The sequence below is a fragment of the Papio anubis genome, chromosome 10 (genome assembly GCF_008728515.1).
Source record: "Papio anubis isolate 15944 chromosome 10, Panubis1.0, whole genome shotgun sequence".
NCBI lineage: Eukaryota > Metazoa > Chordata > Mammalia > Primates > Cercopithecidae > Papio > Papio anubis.
In genome coordinates, this window is record NC_044985.1 from 90,880,043 (window position 1) to 90,898,076 (window position 18,034).

The 18,034-nt window shown below is 42.1% G+C and overlaps 1 protein-coding gene across 1 annotated transcript in view; it reads left to right on the forward strand.

Moving 5' to 3' along the window:
- The window catches only part of CPO (carboxypeptidase O), a 31,517-nt gene extending 15,198 nt beyond the window's left edge, over nt 1-16,319 (forward strand). Inside the window, exons 3-9 of the mRNA XM_003907864.4 lie at nt 2,232-2,333; nt 5,071-5,175; nt 6,396-6,506; nt 7,616-7,706; nt 8,858-9,060; nt 15,018-15,102; nt 15,934-16,319. Coding sequence (XP_003907913.2) covers nt 2,232-2,333; nt 5,071-5,175; nt 6,396-6,506; nt 7,616-7,706; nt 8,858-9,060; nt 15,018-15,102; nt 15,934-16,196 — 960 coding nt within the window. The 3' untranslated portion in view covers nt 16,197-16,319. The remainder of the gene's footprint in view (nt 1-2,231; nt 2,334-5,070; nt 5,176-6,395; nt 6,507-7,615; nt 7,707-8,857; nt 9,061-15,017; nt 15,103-15,933) is intronic.
- Nucleotides 16,320-18,034: the final 1,715 nt, after the last annotated feature.

The following is an 18,034-nucleotide window of genomic DNA, read 5'->3' on the forward strand; positions in this document are numbered from 1 at the left end:
AAAGTCTCATCTGAGATGAGGCAAGCCCCTTCCACCTATGAGCCTTTAAAATCAAAAGCAAGTCAGTTACTTCCTAGAAACAATGGGGGTACAGGCATTGGGTAAATACAACCATTCCAAATGGAAAAAAAATTGGCCAACACAAAGGGGCCACAGGCCCCAAGCAAGTCTGAAATTCAATAGAGCAGTAATTAAATCTTAAAGCTCCAAAATAATCTCCCTTGACTCCATGTCTCACATGCAGGTCATGCTGATGCAAGAGGTGGGCTCCTACAACCTTGGACTGTTCTGTCCCTGTGCCTTTACAAGGTACAGCCCCACTCCTGGCTGCTTTCATGGGCTGCCATTGAGTGTCTGCAGTTTTTCCAGGTGCAGGGTGCAAGCTGTCAGTGGATCTACCATTCTGGGGTCCAGAGGATGGTGACCCTCTTCTCACAGCTCTACTAGGCAGTGCCCCAGTGGGGACTCTGTGTGGGGTTCCAACCCCCCATTTCCCTTCTGAACTGCCCTAGCAGTTCTTCATGAGGTTCTTCATGAGGGCTCTGCCCTTGCAGCACACTTCTGCCTGGACATCCAGGCATTTACATGCATCCTCTGAAATCTAGGTGGAGGTTCCCAAACCTCAGTTCTTGACTTCTGCGCACCTGCAGGCTCAATACCATGTGGCAGCTGCCAAGGCTTTGGGCTTTCACCCTCTGAAGTCATGGCCTGAGCTGTACCTTGGCCCCTTTTAGCCATGGCTGAAGCAGCTAGGACACAGAGCACCAAGTTCCTATGCTGCACAGAACAGGGGGGCCCTGAATCTGGCCCATGATACCAATTTTTCCTCCTAGGCCTCCAGGCCTGTGATGGGAGGGGATGCTGTGAAGGTCTCTCACATGCCCTGGAGACATTTTCCCATTCTCTTGGTGATTAACAATTGGCTCCTGATTACTTATGCAAATTTCTGCAGCAGGCTTGAATTTCTCCCCGGAAAATTAGTTTTTCTTTTCTATTGCATTGTCAGGCTGCAAATTTTCCAAACCTTTATGCTGTGTCACCTCTTGAACACTTTACTCCCTAGAAATTTCTTCCTCCAGATACCCTAAATCATCTCTCTCAAGTTCAAAGTTCCACAGATCTCTAGGGCAGGGGCAAAATGCCTCCTGTCTCTTTGCTAAAGCATAACAAGAGTCACCTTTGCTTAAATTCTCAGCAAGTTCCTTATCTCCATCTGAGACCACCTCAGCCTGGACCTTATTGTCCATATCACTATCAGTATTTTGGTCAAAGCCATTCAATAAGTCTCTAGGAAGTTCCAAACTTTTCCACATTTTTCTTTCTTCTACTGGGCCCTCCAAACTGTTCCCAACCTCTGCCTTTCACCCAGTTCCAAAGTCATGTCCACATTTTCAGGTATCCTTATAGAAGGACCCTACTCTACTAGTACTAATATACTGTATTAGTCCATTTTCACAATGCTGTGAAGACATACAAGAGACTGGGTAATTCATAAAGGAAAGAGATTTAATTGACTTACAGTTCAGCAGGGCTGGGGAGGCCTCAGGAAACTACAATCATGGTGGAAGGGGAAACAAACAAGTCCTTCTTCACATGGCAGCAGCAAGGAGAAGTGCAGAGCGAAGGGGGTTGGGGGTAGCACCTTCTAAATCCATCAGATCTTGTGAGACTTATTCACTATCGTGAGAACAGCATGGGAAAAGCCCACACCCATGATTCAATTACCTCCCACAGGGTCCCTCCCATGACATGTGGGGATTACAGAATTCAAGATGAGATTTGGGTAGAGACACAGTCAAACCATATCGCATGGATATCAGCAAAAGATATCACTGGGATCCATAAAGATGGAAGAAAATCTCACAAAATAAGCCTGACCTGAAATTTCTGGCATGATTGTGTGCCACATGAAAGCTAAGGCTGGTGGTCAATTGAAGGATGTACGGTTACACAATGTTTCTGAAGTGTTACTGGTGGGTTATTCAAGCTGTTAATTCTTAATAACTTATTTGAAAGTGCAATGTTAGATCCTAAGACTTGGTGAGAGAACAGATTGTAAAAGAAAGGGAAAGATTGGAGGTTTACTTTTCTGTTTCTTTTACCACACGGCTGTTGCAGTCTAGAGCAAAGATAACAGAGTTCAATGTGTCAGTGAAAGAAGCAGTTATCTTAATCAGAGGCATGCAAACAATCTTCCTGCTGATAGCCACAGTCCTCCCTTGCTGTTTCAGATCTATCAGTGGATGAGAGAGATCAGTGAGAAGTACAAGGAAGTGGTGACACAGCATTTCCTAGGAGTGACCTACGAGACCCACCCCATGTATTATTTGAAGGTGAGTGAGAAGGCTGAGAATTACCTTACCGGGAGAATTATCCAATCTGAGGATATGTGTTTACTATTCAGAGACTCTAATCAGAAGTGTGGAAAAGAGGCTATGCAGAATCACTTTGCTTTTTCCACCCCAAACTGGGCTCTTAAAGTTCAAAACTCGTAGATGTTCTTGCCTTAATCATCTGGGTGAAATCAAGTTCAGGAGTGAAGAGAATTTGGAAGAATTGAGTGGGACCATGGGGGTAGGGCTGAAAAACAGCAGGGCCCAGAAGTGGACAATGTCCACTCGTGCTTCAACCAGAGCCTGTTCACTTTTCATCTGTATTTTAAGTTGTTATTTTGTTTATATTTTTAAATTTTAAAACGTTCTTTTAAAAAAAGAAACATGTTTGAAAACCACAGATAACCTTCATTTTTAGCTTCTTCCTTTTATGGTTAAGGGAACAAAGATCCAGAGAAGTGAGGTGACTTGTGAAAGGCCACATAGCCAGATGTCAGTATAGCCAGGGGTATAACCAGGTCTCCAGCATCTCCTACCCCTTTTGCATGCAACATGACCAAAAGTATTTGGGACCAAAAAGCCATTTTTCCACAGGGCCAGGACCCTTGGGCTCCTGGTTCTAGACCAGTGATTTTTCAATTCGGGCTGCAAATTAAAATCACCTGGGAGCTGCCAATAATCCTTATGCCTAGACTCCACCTAAGTTGGTTAGAGATTTTGACCCAGTTGTTTCAGGATGGGACCGGGTGTACTTCGAACACTCTCTAGGTGATTCTAATGTGTAGCTAGAGTTGACAATCTCTGCACCAAACCAGTGGTTTTCAAAGGGCAGCACTTAAATCATCATCATCAGCAGCAGCAGCAGCAGCAGCAGCAGCATCACCACCACCACCACCACCTGAGGGCTTGTTACAAATGCACACTCTCAGGTCCCTGCAAAGGTTTACTAAATCAGAAACTCAGAGGTTGGAGCCCAACAATCTGTTTTAACAAGCCTTCCTCCAGGTGATTCTGATACACACTCAAGTTTCAGAACCACAGTGCATTTTTACACTTGATCATAGCCAAAAGGCTGAGAAGCGATACCACTGTGCATTTCTAACAAGTTCCTAGGTGATGCTGATACCACTGGTCCTGGACCACTGTTTAAGAACCACTACTAAAGTAGTAGGACATTAAGAACCAGCATTACTTAGTTCACTGCTCTCTTACTACTTAGTGTAGGTGTGTTAATTTACAAAGCACAGCCCTAAATTTGAGAGTTAACTACAACTCTTAAAAAATTATTGGCTCTGAAATAGAATTTACCCAGGGATTATGTGAGCAACTGGTTGACATATTAAGCATGGAGCACCTGCCTACCTGATTTTCCATAGGCCATCCAAGTCTATGCTAAAGCAGTCAAAAAGACATCTAAATATCCTCTGCCTGGGGCATATTATAAAGAAGAGAACATGCACATAATAAAGAGTTGATAAAGATAAACATGTAGTTAGCATACATGTACTCATAAAAAGGCTAATTATAAGAGAATTATAAGAGGGTGCGGTGGCTCACGCCTGTAATCCCAGCACTTTGGGAGGCCGAGGCGGGTGGATCACGAGGTCAGGAGATCAAGACCATCCTAGCTAACATGGTAAAACCTCATCTCTACTAAAAATACAAAAATTAGCTGGGCGTGGTAGCACATGCCTGTAGTCCCAGCTACTTGGGAGGCTGAGGCAGGAGAATCGCTTGAACCCGGGAGGTGGAGGTCACAGTGAGCCGAGATCACTCCACAGCACAATAGCCTGGGTGACAGAGCGAGACTCTGTCTCAAAAAAAAAAAAAAAAAATTAAGGTAAGAGGTGGATTAGGAATTGTCCTGACAATTTGGAAAACAGATGAGGCTAAAAGGAGAAAATTCCTTGAATATGATAGATCCAGTCATGTATTTATTTAATTTTGTAAGTTTCTCATAGAGAGGAAGGGAGCCTTCATCACCCCAGCTCCCAGTGGTTTTCAACAAATAGCCATGGTCTAGGCTATTTACAAATCCAAAACAGACGTGACTGTTCTAAGCATGGGAGTGTTAACAGCCTCTTCACCAAAGAGAATCCACAGTTAGCAGATTAATTCCCACCCACCCACCCCTCTGAAAGAGGGGAATCTTCCTTAGAGTGAGGCTGCACTGATGTACGAGAATAGCAAATGGGGAGAAGGAAAGAAGATTGGGCTGGCAGGGAGTCAGGGAGTCTCTCAGGGGAAGGGGAATTTGTGTAATTGAATCCATTTGAAATTTCAAGAATTTTGAGTGGAGATTGGGATTCATTTTAAAGACCTATGATTCTTGAATATAACCTCTTGTGCACTTCACCACTCAAAGTGAACTCTAAGTGCAAAGGTTTTATAAAGTTTATCCATATTTAGCCTCTTAGCTTGTGGATTAGAGGTTATGCTTTTATCTATAGTTAGGGAATAATTTAAGGTATAGGCAAGATCATTTTTGGGGTGGGTACCATGGGGAGTCAGTGTATGGTCCTGAGAACAACTATCAGGGTAACTGGCAGGAGAACAAGAGTAGCAGAGGAAAGAATCATATTGATGGCTGTCTCATTAGCATCCTTGCCTCCCTCTTGAAACAGCAGAGTGGATTTAAAACAGGGACCTCTAGGGGAATTAAAAATCTCATCACTTTGCACAGTGGCTTACAATAATCAGCAATTGTTTCATAATGGGGCATGGATGTCTTCTCCAGATCAGCCAACCATCTGGTAATCCCAAAAAGATCATTTGGATGGACTGTGGAATTCACGCCAGAGAATGGATTGCTCCTGCTTTTTGCCAATGGTTTGTCAAAGAAGTAAGTATCTTTAGCTTCCTCATACTGGTAAATCACTCCCATAAAATACCTGTCACTTCTTGGCTACTTACAAACCATGCTTCTTTCACATGTTAGTGATGCAACTCTTTACTGTGCTAATCCTTCACCTCAAGTGAAATAAAATTAATGAGTAACTTCACTGAAAACTGAATATTCTGATCTCTTTCCAGTGCATCCAAAATAATTTTTATTGGAGAGTAAACATATCTAAATGTAGAAGAACAAATGTCTATGGAGTCAGAGATGAGTTTGAATCCTGTCTGTGCCTCTTTCTAATAGTATTTGGCAAATTTTCTAGGTTTTGTTTTTGTTTTTGTATTTTTGAGACGGAGTTTTGCTCTTATTGCCCAGGATGGAGTTTAATGGGCTATCTCAGCTCAATGCAACCTCTGCCTCTTGGGTTCAAGCGATTCTCCTGCCTTAGCCTCTTGAGTAGCTGGTATTACAGGCATGCACCACTATGCCCAGCTAATTTTATATTTTTAGTAGAGATGGGGTTTCTCCATGTTGGTCAGGCTGGTCTGGAACCCCTGATCTCAGGCGATCTACCCGCCCTGGCCTCCCAAAGTGCTGGGATTACAGGTGTGAGCCACCATGCCCGGCCAATTTTCTAGTTTTTCATCTGTAAAAAGAGTATGAAATAACTACTTCATGGGTCTGTAGTGTGGATTAAGAGATTTAGCATACAGAAAATACCCAGCATAGTGAATTTTTGTGTATTACTTATAATCCTCCCTTGAGGGAATAAGAAACCTTTAAAAGTAATACAGAATACTCTCTTGGTCAGTTTTCTCAGAAACCCAAACACAGAGAAACCCCTAAAGAGTAGTTCTCAGAGTGTTGTCCCCAGGTCAACAGTATAAATACAACTGTAAACTTACTAGAAATGCAAAGCCTTGGGCTCCATTTCAAACCTAGTGAATTAGAAACATGCGGAGACAGGGATGGCAGGAGGTGAATGGGGTAAGGGAGAGCAGAGGTCAGCAATCTGTGTCTTAACAGGTCCCTCAGTGATTCTGATGTGTGATAAAATTTGGGAACAACTACCGTAATAAGACAACGGAGGAGGGCTTGGGGGCTGGAGGGTGGAGGTTTGATGTGCAGTCACCTCTTATAATCAAGTTGAAATTGGTAGGAAATTAAGAGAGAAAAGATCTCTTCTCAAAATAATTCTGAACATTTCTTTCTTAAATTTCCAGATTCTACAAAACTATAAAGACAACTCAAGGATACGCAAGCTCCTTAGGAACCTGGACTTCTATGTCCTTCCAGTTCTTAACATAGATGGTTATATCTACACTTGGACAACTGTGAGTACACCATGTTTGGTCTTGGGATGCATTCATGAACTAAAGCTCAATTCAGGTTAATTTTTCAGCGTTAGCCATTCCAGCTCTAAAAATATTTTATACCTATGTAAAGAAAGGAACCCCATTTGGGATAAAAATCAGCTTAACATCTTTAATCAAACCATCTACACTAAGTTTAGGCCTGAGGAAGCCTAAGGCCTTTTTAGAGTTGAAGTCCATTACAGGTTTTTTCTTTGTTTCTTCCTCTTCTCTTCCATCTTCTTAATGTTTGTGGATTGCCTGCCACCCCATTAGGATTATATTGATAAAAATTCATGTACCAACTTGCATCCATGTCAAATCAGTTCTAGAAGCATAAAGGGAATGAATAATGTATCAACACAAAACCAGCCTACATTTCTCAATGCACTCATTCACACAGGGGGCAAACATCACATAAAGGCTTTTTATGCAGCAGACAACTGTCTCTTTAAAATGTCCCTGAAGTCTATCACTCCTCAAATAAGAGCCCCTATTTCTAGAGAGTATTCATTGCCTCCTCTTTTCCATTGCTCCCCTAAGGACTTCAGGGGCCCCTTTCTCTGGAATAGCCTTTCTGGCCGGGTGTGTGAATCCAGTCCTCCCTCTGTGCTTGTCTGATGACACTTGTCTTTATTCCCATCTCCATTCATCAGTCTTCAGCTTCCAGAAATGTGCAGAGACCATCTCTGACACACCTGGAACGGCCTTTTTCCATCTGTCAAGCTATTTCCCTTTCATCCCGTATCACTTGGACGTAAAAAATGACTCCAAAGCAAACGTTCCCTGAGTAAGCAGATCACGTCCACAGGCACTGCTAATCTGCTCATGAGGAAAAGGCCAAACTACTTCCTCCAATTTAATTGTTTACATGTATGTATACTTTTGGTTGTACAGATGTTCCTATTATTGGGGGCTGCTAGCCCATCTGTAAGACTAAAAATTACACACACAAGCTGCCTAATGTTAAAGGGAAGTTCTTCCAGATAATCCCAGGAAACATTTTTCATGTTCAAGGACCACCTATCATCACCAACACTGTGATTTATGAAACCTTAGAACAGCAACATCCCTATGTTCCTCTGCTACAGGATCGTCTTTGGAGGAAATCCCGTTCACCCCATAATAATGGCACATGTTTTGGGACGGATCTCAATCGAAATTTCAATGCATCTTGGTGCAGTAAGTACCTGCTTAGTAGATGAATTATGAACAAATATAAAGCTGAGAAGTAAGAAAAGAGATGAATTACTAAATGTATAATTTTTGAAAATAAACATCTAATATGGTACAGCTTTCTGGGCTTCCTAATGAGTTTTATTCCCTCTAACAGGATAATATCATCTAGATAGTAAGAGCTATCAGCATTCCAGTACAGGACTCTCTTCAAGTGAGGCTGGCTAAACAAGAACAAAGCAGACCTAGACCAGTGTGGATATATTTCAAATCCATCCCTTTGTTTTTAAATATATGAATTATCATAAAGAAAAGAAAAATCAGAGACTTATCCTTGCAGATTATTTCATAGCAGGGGGTGGGCAGTAAACAAACCAAACATTTTTCTCTCCTTATGGCATTTTCATGTTTCCAAATCTCAATATGCCCAGTGAATTGGAAGCAAATAAAGAAGGAGGAATGGCTGAGAACATTGCCATTAACCAGATGGGAAGGGTTAAAATTGAGACTTGGCAGCTGTGTGGTCTTGAAAAAACTGCTTCATCTCTCTGCTTTAGTTTTCTTTTATGTAAAAATGTGGGTCACAGTAACCCTACCTTATCAGTAGGTTGTTGTGGGGATTAAATGGGATGCTACTTAGGAAGTGTTGGGTACAGTACCTGGCAGATAAGAGGTGCTCAGCTGATCATTCTTATTATTATTAATGAGGATTACAGACCACTTATGTCCTTGCTAAATAGCTCTAATGAGACTCAAGCTAGTAAGACATGAAGGAGAGACTTAAATCAAAAAGACAACGTCAGAACCTTACCCAGGAACCCAAGAACTGCTTTCCAGGCATTTGTTTCAGGGCCCACTACAGGTTTAAGTAAAAGTATACTAAAATGCCATTTCATTTTGTAGCCCCTTTCCTGGGCCATGGAAGCATGGAGTGTGTTTCTAAATCCTAACGTTATCCCTTTCTGCCACTCTGAGTTCCTTCTAGAATGGTTATCCTTCAGTGACTATACAAGTTGACTAATCTAGCCAGGACTAACTCAACCAAGGGCAGGCACTGATTCTACTCACAGATGCCCTGAGTATGGATGACTCCTTGCCATTGGTCATTTCCAAACTGAGATCATGCAGCCTTCTTTGTGGTTTCTTCCATATTCTAGGCATTGGCGCATCTAGAAACTGCCAAGATCAAACATTCTGTGGGACAGGGCCAGTGTCTGAACCAGAGACTAAAGCCGTTGCCAGCTTTGTAGAGAGCAAGAAGGACGATATTTTGTGCTTCCTGACCATGCACTCTTATGGGCAGTTAATTCTCACACCTTATGGCTACACCAAAAATAAATCAAGTAACCACCCAGAAATGGTGAGTCCACAGCACCAAGGCCTCCAGAAAAACCTCAGCAAGACCTCTGCCTTCCTTTTTCTGATTTCCATTTCCAAGATTTTGGCTCCAGTTGCCCTTTTGTTCTCTCTGCTTATCCCTATATTCTTTTTCCTGCTTTTGCACCTTGCCAGACGCCTGCTGGGAAGGCTTTGGGTTAAATGCTGCTTTACCTACGTTAATTAACTACCTGTTTCATAAAGTGTCAAGTTGGGAGACATCTTAGGTATTCATCTATAATATAAATGAGATGATTATGTTAATAATCTGCAGGAATGCACTTTCATTTCTGTAAATTCTCTTGAAGCTCCGTTCAGCAATTACAGCTTTTGAACCATGCTTTCAAGAACTTGCCAGCTGTTAGTGGAATATGGCATATCTAAAATAACATGGCTAAATAATATCTGCTCTCTTCTCTGCTAAACACAATGCTCTATTTTCTTCTAAACTCTTCCTTCAGTATTTGCTTAGGATTATTTGTAAGGGGAAGTGCCAGCAAAATGCAAGCTGGAGCTTGCATTTGGGAAACTGTTTTTGGTCTTATCCGGGTCCTTCTCTGAAGCTGTGTTTACCCAAGCACTCTTGGGCAGAATTACTGAGAAGGACTGGGCTCTTTGCCCTTTTGTGAACCAGAGGACAACAGACACAAATCAAAGAGAGGGTAAATTTAGAATTGCAAATTGCAATATTTGTTTTCCTTTTATTTCTTATTTTTTTTCCATTTTTAATTGTAGTAAAATAAACATAAAATTTACTATCTTAACCATTTTTAAAGTATACAGTTTGGTAGTGTTAAGTATATTCACATTGTTATGCAGCCAATCACCAGAACTTCTTCATCTTGCATAATTGAAACTATGCCCATTAAACAACTTTCCATTTCTTCCTATACGAGTCCCTGGCAACCATCACTCTACTGTCTGTTTCTATGAATCTGACTACTCTAGATACCTCATATAATAGAATCATGCAGTATTTGTCTTTTTATGACTGGCTTTCACTAAGCATATTATCCCAAGTTTCCCCATGTTGTAGGGTGTATCGTAATTTTCTTCCTTCGTAAAGCCAAATAACATTCCACTGTGTGTATACACTACATTTTGTTCATCCCATCCACTTATCTGCCAATGGATGCACTTGGGTTGCTTCCACCTTTTGGCTATTGTGAACAATGCTGCTCTGAATATGCATGTGTGAATCTCTCTTAAGACTCTGCTTTCAATTTTTGTGGATTCATATCCAAAATGTAATTGCTGGATCACTAATAGCAACGCTATTTTTAATTTTGGGGGGAACCACCATACTGTTTTTTATAGAGGCTGCTCCATTTGATATTCCCACCAACAGTACCTAAGGGTTTCTCCACATTCTTGCCAACACTTGTTATTTTCTGTTTATCTTTTTATTTTTTTAAAAAACATGCTCCTCTTTATATGCAAATGCTGAGAAGGAGTGGGGCTAAGCTTGCTCTGTTCTTAATATCACAGAGGCCTGATGACCTCTTGGTTAGGTTACACCTCTTGCACATCTCCCTCTGGAGCACAGCCCAGAAGACACAAGGCCTGAACACTAAAAGAAAAACTACTATAGACCTATGTTGGAGGGAGCCCTTCTCCCAACACTCAAAAACATCCAACAATACTCAAGTACCTTTCTTGCAATTATTCTTTCTTTTCTTGGTCCAGGAACACTTGTACTGCATGATCATTTTGTAACACGTGGAAATAACTAACATCTGCCTAGATCTTTACAATTTACAGAGAGATTTATAGCTATTATCTCCTTTGACCCTCATGATAATATATTACATTCACTTTGGAGTATAGAAATTGAAACTCTGAGTTAACTTTATCTTCTGAACTCTATAAATAGAAAGTGGTGGGGCCCAGGCTGGAACTCATGTCTTTAGACTCCAGAGGACACATTCATCATCCCACTACCTCACACTGCCTCTCTCTGCTCAGAAAGGGTGTGCAACTTCTAGGAGTCTATCAGCTAGATTCCCAGTCAACTATGCGCTATTTCCTTCTCATTTGTGAGAACTGGAAGTTCTATTTCTTCAATAAAGAAATATACAGAAGCAGATATTTCAGTCAAGAAGCCCAGAATGCTCCCTTTTTCCCAGTTTTGGGGATATTTGTTGTAGATTCCTACCTTCTGCTTAAAGGGGTCTGTGACAAACACAAATGAATCTCCAAAGACAGGTAATTAGAGATGTTTGATGGAAAGGGGTCTTCCACCAACAGAAAAAGGAGGCTAGTATATTCCAGTATGTTTCTTGGGTACTTCATTCTCTAATTGGTTCAGGAAAACAGATACTATGTGACCATTTTGCAAGTTTGTATTCAAAGGTTGGAGGGTCTCCTACTGCTGATTGACTGTCTGGTTAGAGCCCTGTGCTGTGGCCAGAGGCTAGAAGGAGCAAGACAGCAGGAGGGACCTGAGGCAATGGCACCACCACTGCTGGACAGTAACTCTAAGAAGGGAATAACTAGCAACTTCATAGCACTATATACAGAAAACAGTAAATCAAATTGAGAAAGATGGCTTCAATTCTGTGTCTCTTACAGTCTCAGGTGCTGAAGAGTTCACATAAACAGTCATCTCCAAGCCTTTTCAATAAAAAGACTGTGAATATTTTACTACCACATGTCTACCTTATTGAAGCTACTTAGCAGTGTTTTTAGGTTCTCAGGGGCAAGCTTTGATAGAGTGCACAAAGACACAGAATCAAGCCAACTGCTCCAAGGAGATTTCCATTTCTAGTACTATTTACAAGCAACAGAGACTAGTAATTAATCTTTATTATTTACAAAACCAAAAGTTTATAGAAATCATGGTAAATATTATACTACGTGATAGACAGCTTGGCAATCACTATGTAGGAGAAACATAACTATATATAGACTCTTTCTAAACTGCTCTGGAAATTAGAAGAGCTATAAGAATTCTAATGTTTTACATGCTTACATTCTTTCCATTTGAATTCTCTTCGGATCAGCCTCTGTACTCCATCCCAAGCTCTGTTGCCGCCACCCCTACCAGGCCAGGGCTTTATTCAACCATTCTGTGGGCCTGCCTCTGAATATATGCTTACAGGAAATTCTCTGGGCCCAGAGAAGGAGTTGTTAAGCAGGCCAGAGGTTTTTAGAAATGTATATTATGTACTATTGGCAAATGAGTTTTTATTATTTTGATTAGGAAGTACCTGTAAGCTGAGAAAAAAAGGGCAGCAAAGAAATTGGCTCTATCATAGCCTTGCAATGTAGTGTCAGAAGGAGAGAGAAGTACAATCAGGAGTTCCACCTCCAGAGACAGAAGTTGGATTCAGAAGTCTAGGGGATTTCCATTTTATCTTCTCAGAAGGGCCCAAATAGCTAAGCTGAGGATCACAACTGAATGCCTCTCATATCTATCTCTTACTCCTCTCCGCTTCTCCATAGTAATTCCTCATGGAATTATTAAAATAGAACTCAAAAGTTCTTTTATCAACAAAGAAGGGTAAACTGGAAAGACTATTTCCTACCCCACAGCCAGGACTTGAGGAAAGGGAATGATGTCAGATAAAATAAATGATGGCTGGCAATGAGAAAAAAAATTTTGTTGTCAAGGGTGAGCTGCAGGAAAGAGAAAAAAAAAGCAAGGAACCATTTGGTTGGCAAGTATAGTCTGGGTCTGATGCATATATCTCAAATGAAAGGTAAAGCCTCACATGGACCAGTTAGCATGGTGTTCCATTAAAACACACACACACACACACACACACACACACACACCACATGGGAATTAAAAATAATTAAAAGCAACTCGTATCTCTGCTAGAGACTCTTAAAGAACTTCAGAAGGGAATGTGGTTGGTAAATCACAATGCTTTTCCCAGGCCCCTTCTCTCAACTTCATTACATACAGCAGCTACCCTGAATCCTGCCCACCCCTCACTCTCATTTCCTTACCAGAATTTCTCTCTCCAGCAGACCGTTCTTGGACCTCCTCCCAGTGTAAATGATTAAACCAGCTTTTTTAGCCTCTCCTACCCATTATCTCAATTCTGGATAACACAAGCCCAGGAACTGAGGCAGACTCAGAATCCCTTTTTAGGAAGTGAGGGAGAAGGTGAATGGCCAAAATGGCATTCTTAGTGAGTGGAGAGCGAGCAAGTGACTTGCAAGTATGTCTGACAGAGTGTTTTTTCTCTGATCTTAGTCAGACACAGAAAGCCTCAAGTGCCTAAGAACACTGCCCACAACCGTCCAGTATGATCCCCCCAACATCCTTATTGCCTTTTTGCCAACAGAAATATTGTTCCTTTTGAATTTCGCTGGGCCAGTTTCCTCTCTAGACAAGCACTACTCTGCAACATCTCAGGATTCAGCTGGACAATACAGAGCTGGGAGAAAGAGAACCTAAAATGAGACCTGTCCCTAGTCAGGTATCCAGGGAGCTGGTGCACCTGGAGTGCAGTCAGTCAGCCCTGAGGGGTAAAGCTATGGTGGATCACAGTACAGGCAGGGAGGGAGACTGTCACGGGAAGCAGTGGGATATTCCATCTGACGGGTAGAACACACATGTCTAGGCTGGGGAATACCTAGAGGGTCTGTCAGCAAACCTAGAAGAGATGCATCAGAAGGTCAATGAGCCCAGCCAGTAGACTTGGGCCTCACTAACGTGACTCTGATCTCAGGAAAGGGGCTGCAGAGGTGAAGTGGTGGTAGGTGTGGGGACGGGCATGACTTCCAGCTCTGAAATGCTATAAGAGATAAACACCATAAGGAAAATGAAGAGGGGAGTCAGAGAGAGATATGAAGAAAGGGCTATGGGGATTCAAAGTGGGAAGAGATAGAATCCAGTTGTAGGGATCAGGTAAGGCCTCTTGGAGAAGTTGGCATTTGAAAAAGTCCTTTGCGGCTGGGCAGAATTTCAATAGCAGAGATAAGAGGTAGGGATTCCATGTGGAGGAAACATCCTGAGGAAAGATGGAGGCTGAGGAAAATGGGGCAAGGCTGAGGAATGGTAGGAAAACGAGTTTTTGACTATCATCTGGGGGGATGACAAGATATGGTGTTGGGAAGGTGGGGTAGAGTCATATTGGAGAGGATCTCAAAAACTAGGCTGAGAAGTTTGTACTTAATTCAGTGAGCAACCAGGAGCTCTTGAAGACTTTTCCACAGGATCCTGATCATAGCTGTATGCTACAAAATTTCATCTGGAAGCCAGGTGGGAGAACTTGAAAGAAGGATTGGTGAGAGGAATGGAAATCTATTAGAAGATGCCACAGACAGCCAGGCGCGGTGGCTCTGTAATCCCAGCACTTTGGGAGGCCGAGGCTGGTGGATCATGAGGTCAGGAGTTCAAGACTAGCCTGGACAAGATGGTGAAATCCTGTCTCTACTAAAAAACCACAAAAATTAGCTGGGTGCGGTGACAGGCACTTGTAATCCCGGCTACTTGGGAGGCTGAGGCAGGAGAATCGCTTGAACCCGGGTGGCGGAGGTTGCAGTGAGCCAAGATAGTGCCACTGTACTCCAGCCTGAGCGACAGAATGAGACTCCGTCTCAAAAAAAAAAAAAAAAAAAAAAGATGAAAGACCATTTCAGAGGTAGAGTCTGACATAGAATGATGACACTGGAAATGCAACTTGGCAACTGCTTTAGAGATGGAATATCAGAGATGCCTGCAGAATTCTACATGTGTGTTTGGTAGAGCATGCAAGCCCAGAAATATGAAAGTCAGAGCAGCCTTATTAGCGGGATAGATGGTGAAAATGGATTTGAGCGTGTTGAATCTGAGGTACCAGCAGGCTACCTAGATGTAGACGTCCAATGGGAAGTTGGAAAGGTGGCCTAAAACTCTGGAGATGAATCTGGACAAAACACCAAACGCTTGGATTGTTGGATTTATTTTAAACACCAGATATCTGTCTCTGCATTTCCCACCTACAGATTCAAGTTGGACAGAAGGCAGCAAATGCATTGAAAGCAAAGTATGGAACCAATTATAGAGTTGGATCGAGTGCAGATATTTTATGTAAGTATCTTTTTTTGCCTCTTCAATAGTATCTAAGGCACAAAAGAAGTCAGTGGACTTTGGGTGGCGAGATAGGCGGGAGAGGAACAGAAGAGTTCCTGGGATCAACAGGGAGTTGTACAAATCAAAATGACCAAGGATAAAAGGGAGTCTGTACAAATCCAGAATTATACTCTCTAGGGATAAGGTATGAACTAAAAGAAAAAGAATTAATACGCTGGCTCAGACCAGAACTTCCCCTGGCTTCAGTTAAAAAGAGCTGGCAAGCTAGAAGGCACAGGAGTTAACAGGAAGGACATTGTCCACTGACCTTTGGTCAGTCAATTCAGTTCCCAGAGGACCCATCAAGCTAAGAAAGCCCTGGAGAAAAATATCTAAAGACAAGAATTTAGTTGAAAGGAGAGCGCGCTGTTTCTCCCAACCCCAACCTCCACCTTCTCCACCCTCCATAAGCCCCCCTCTAAATACTTGTATAATATTTTTCTTGTGGGTCATTTTGTTTCTGTTCCTTTCTTTATATGACTCAGTTCACTCTTGCCAGGCAATATTAGGTTGCCAAGTCAGTGACTCAGCTGAGAAACTTTAGCCAAACCTCCCCATGTGCTAGACACAGTGTCAGGTATGATGGGGGACAGAGACACTAAATAAGATGTGGTTCCCGCCCTGCAGAGGCTTACAACCAAGGAGAAAGAGAAGACAGCTATTCCTGAGACCCTGATCTAAAACAGCTTCTTTATTTTACTAAGTGAACCTTTAGTTCCTGAAAAGGCTATAGGAATCTGTTCTTTCAAAGTGCGACTTCTACCTCTGCCTTCATGTTTTCACCTGTAGATGCCTCATCAGGGTCTTCAAGAGACTGGGCCCGAGACATTGGGATTCCCTTCTCATATACGTTTGAGCTGAGGGACAGTGGAACATATGGGTTTGTTCTGCCAGAAGCTCAGATCCAGCCCACTTGTGAGGAGACCATGGAGGCTGTGCTGTCGGTCCTGGATGATGTGTATGCAAAACATTGGGACTCGGACAGTGCTGGAAGGGTGACATCTGCCACTGTGCTGCTGGGTCTGCTGGTGTCCTGCATGTCTCTTCTCTAAGTGCATCCCGCCCAGGCCTGCTCAACCCCAGTGGCTTGGGTATGGCTGGAGGAACAGTGTGCTGTGGTTGTAGAGAAACCAAATCATTTAACTAAAAATACTTCCTATTTCAATAAGGAAAAATCATGTCTGCGTTTTAATATTTGTTTTTCTGTGAGTTGAGCTTTATTCCTTTATACGAGGAATTAGTTAGGTATTAGTTAGTACAATAATGCTACAAACCAAACCTCTCTAAAACCAAGTGGTGCAAATCTACAGGTCATGATGCAGTGATCTTGGTTGTGCTCGCTTAGGCATCCGTGGTCAGTTTCAGGGCAGCTGGTAGATCTCGGATGAACTCACTCTGGGGGTTGGCTACTGTAGGCTAGTATAGGATAGCCTCAGCTGCAATGAGGAATGGGGTCTCTGCTCCCTGTATCTTCTCCTCCAGCACATTGGTACCATGCACTCATGGCCATGGTGAAGGAGCAAAAGCAGCAGGAGAGCAAGTCTCAATGTGCAGGCACTTTTCAAACCTCTGCTTGCATCCTATTTGCTAACATCCCATTTGCCAGAGGAAGTCACATGGCTGAGCTCTGCATCAAGGGGTGGAACAGAGCAGAAGGTGGTGAGTGAAGAATTGGGGCCATCAGTGAAATGACTCTATCTGGTGTTTATATCGCACCCTTAACCTTCACTGGCTTAGCTTCAGAGTCGGTAGCTCAGCTACAATTCGAGGCAACTCAACTAGATGGCTATTATCCTATTCAGCTTTAAATGCAGAGAAACCTGTGAGTTCCAGTGGAACCCCACTGCTCTTGAAATCTAATTAAAAGTCACATGATGAGATTCTGATAGGGCCATTTGTGTTCTACTAATTTTTGTGATTTATGATCTTAACATTCACTAAGGAAAATGAAGTAGGAATAGGTCTTCTACCCTGGTGTCTGGGAATTTTTTCTTATCTGTATTCTTCAAAAATTTTGCTTCTGCTTTTGAACCAGGTTCTTGCTTTCTTAATTTTGTGTTAATGAGTTAGTAGCAGCATTCAGAGGATAAGTTATACAATCTCTCTTGATGACTGTTGTTGGTTTTATTTACTTATTTATTCATTAAAAAAATTTAAGGATCTACTAGGTGCATTTTGATAGGTTCTGGGATTACAATGGTGAATAAGATAGACGTGGTCCCTGTCTATTTGAAATTTATATTCCAATGGGTGAGATCAGGAGTAGCAGCCATAAATAATTGGAATGGACATGCTATTTCATACCAGGTGAATCCCAGCTCTAGGGGAATACAATAAGCAAGAACACAAATAAATAAACTAAATATTGCAGTTTGTGACACATACTATGAAAGAAATGAAAAGTCAGTAGAGAGGAGAGGAAGGCCCACATTGTTCGTGTACAGATATCTAGGCATTTAATTGTGCTATCTCATCTATTAAATTGTAAGTGCTGTTAAAGTAGCAGCCATGACTGTCATTTCCTATGTATCTCTATGTGACACCTTGAAATGGTGCTAAGCAGTTGTCAGGCTTCGAATAAATGTAGTTGTGACCAGCTGACAGGGCATCCTTGGGTGTTCAGTCACCCATTGCCAAATATCCTTGTTGGTCACAGTCACAATACACTTCTTGGTTGTAACCCTTTTATTGCCTTTCTTTGTAGTCTTTATTTCTTCATGTTTTGCTAGTGTGTGGCTGATAAGGGTCAGAAAGGAAAATGTCAGAGGCAATAGGGTTTAATGAATCAGAGAACAGCTATTTACATAAAAATGCCAACTCCACAATTGTGGCATTGTCAGGAGGAAATGGTTTGGTTTCATCAACGGTCAGCCTAGAAAGGAAGAAAACT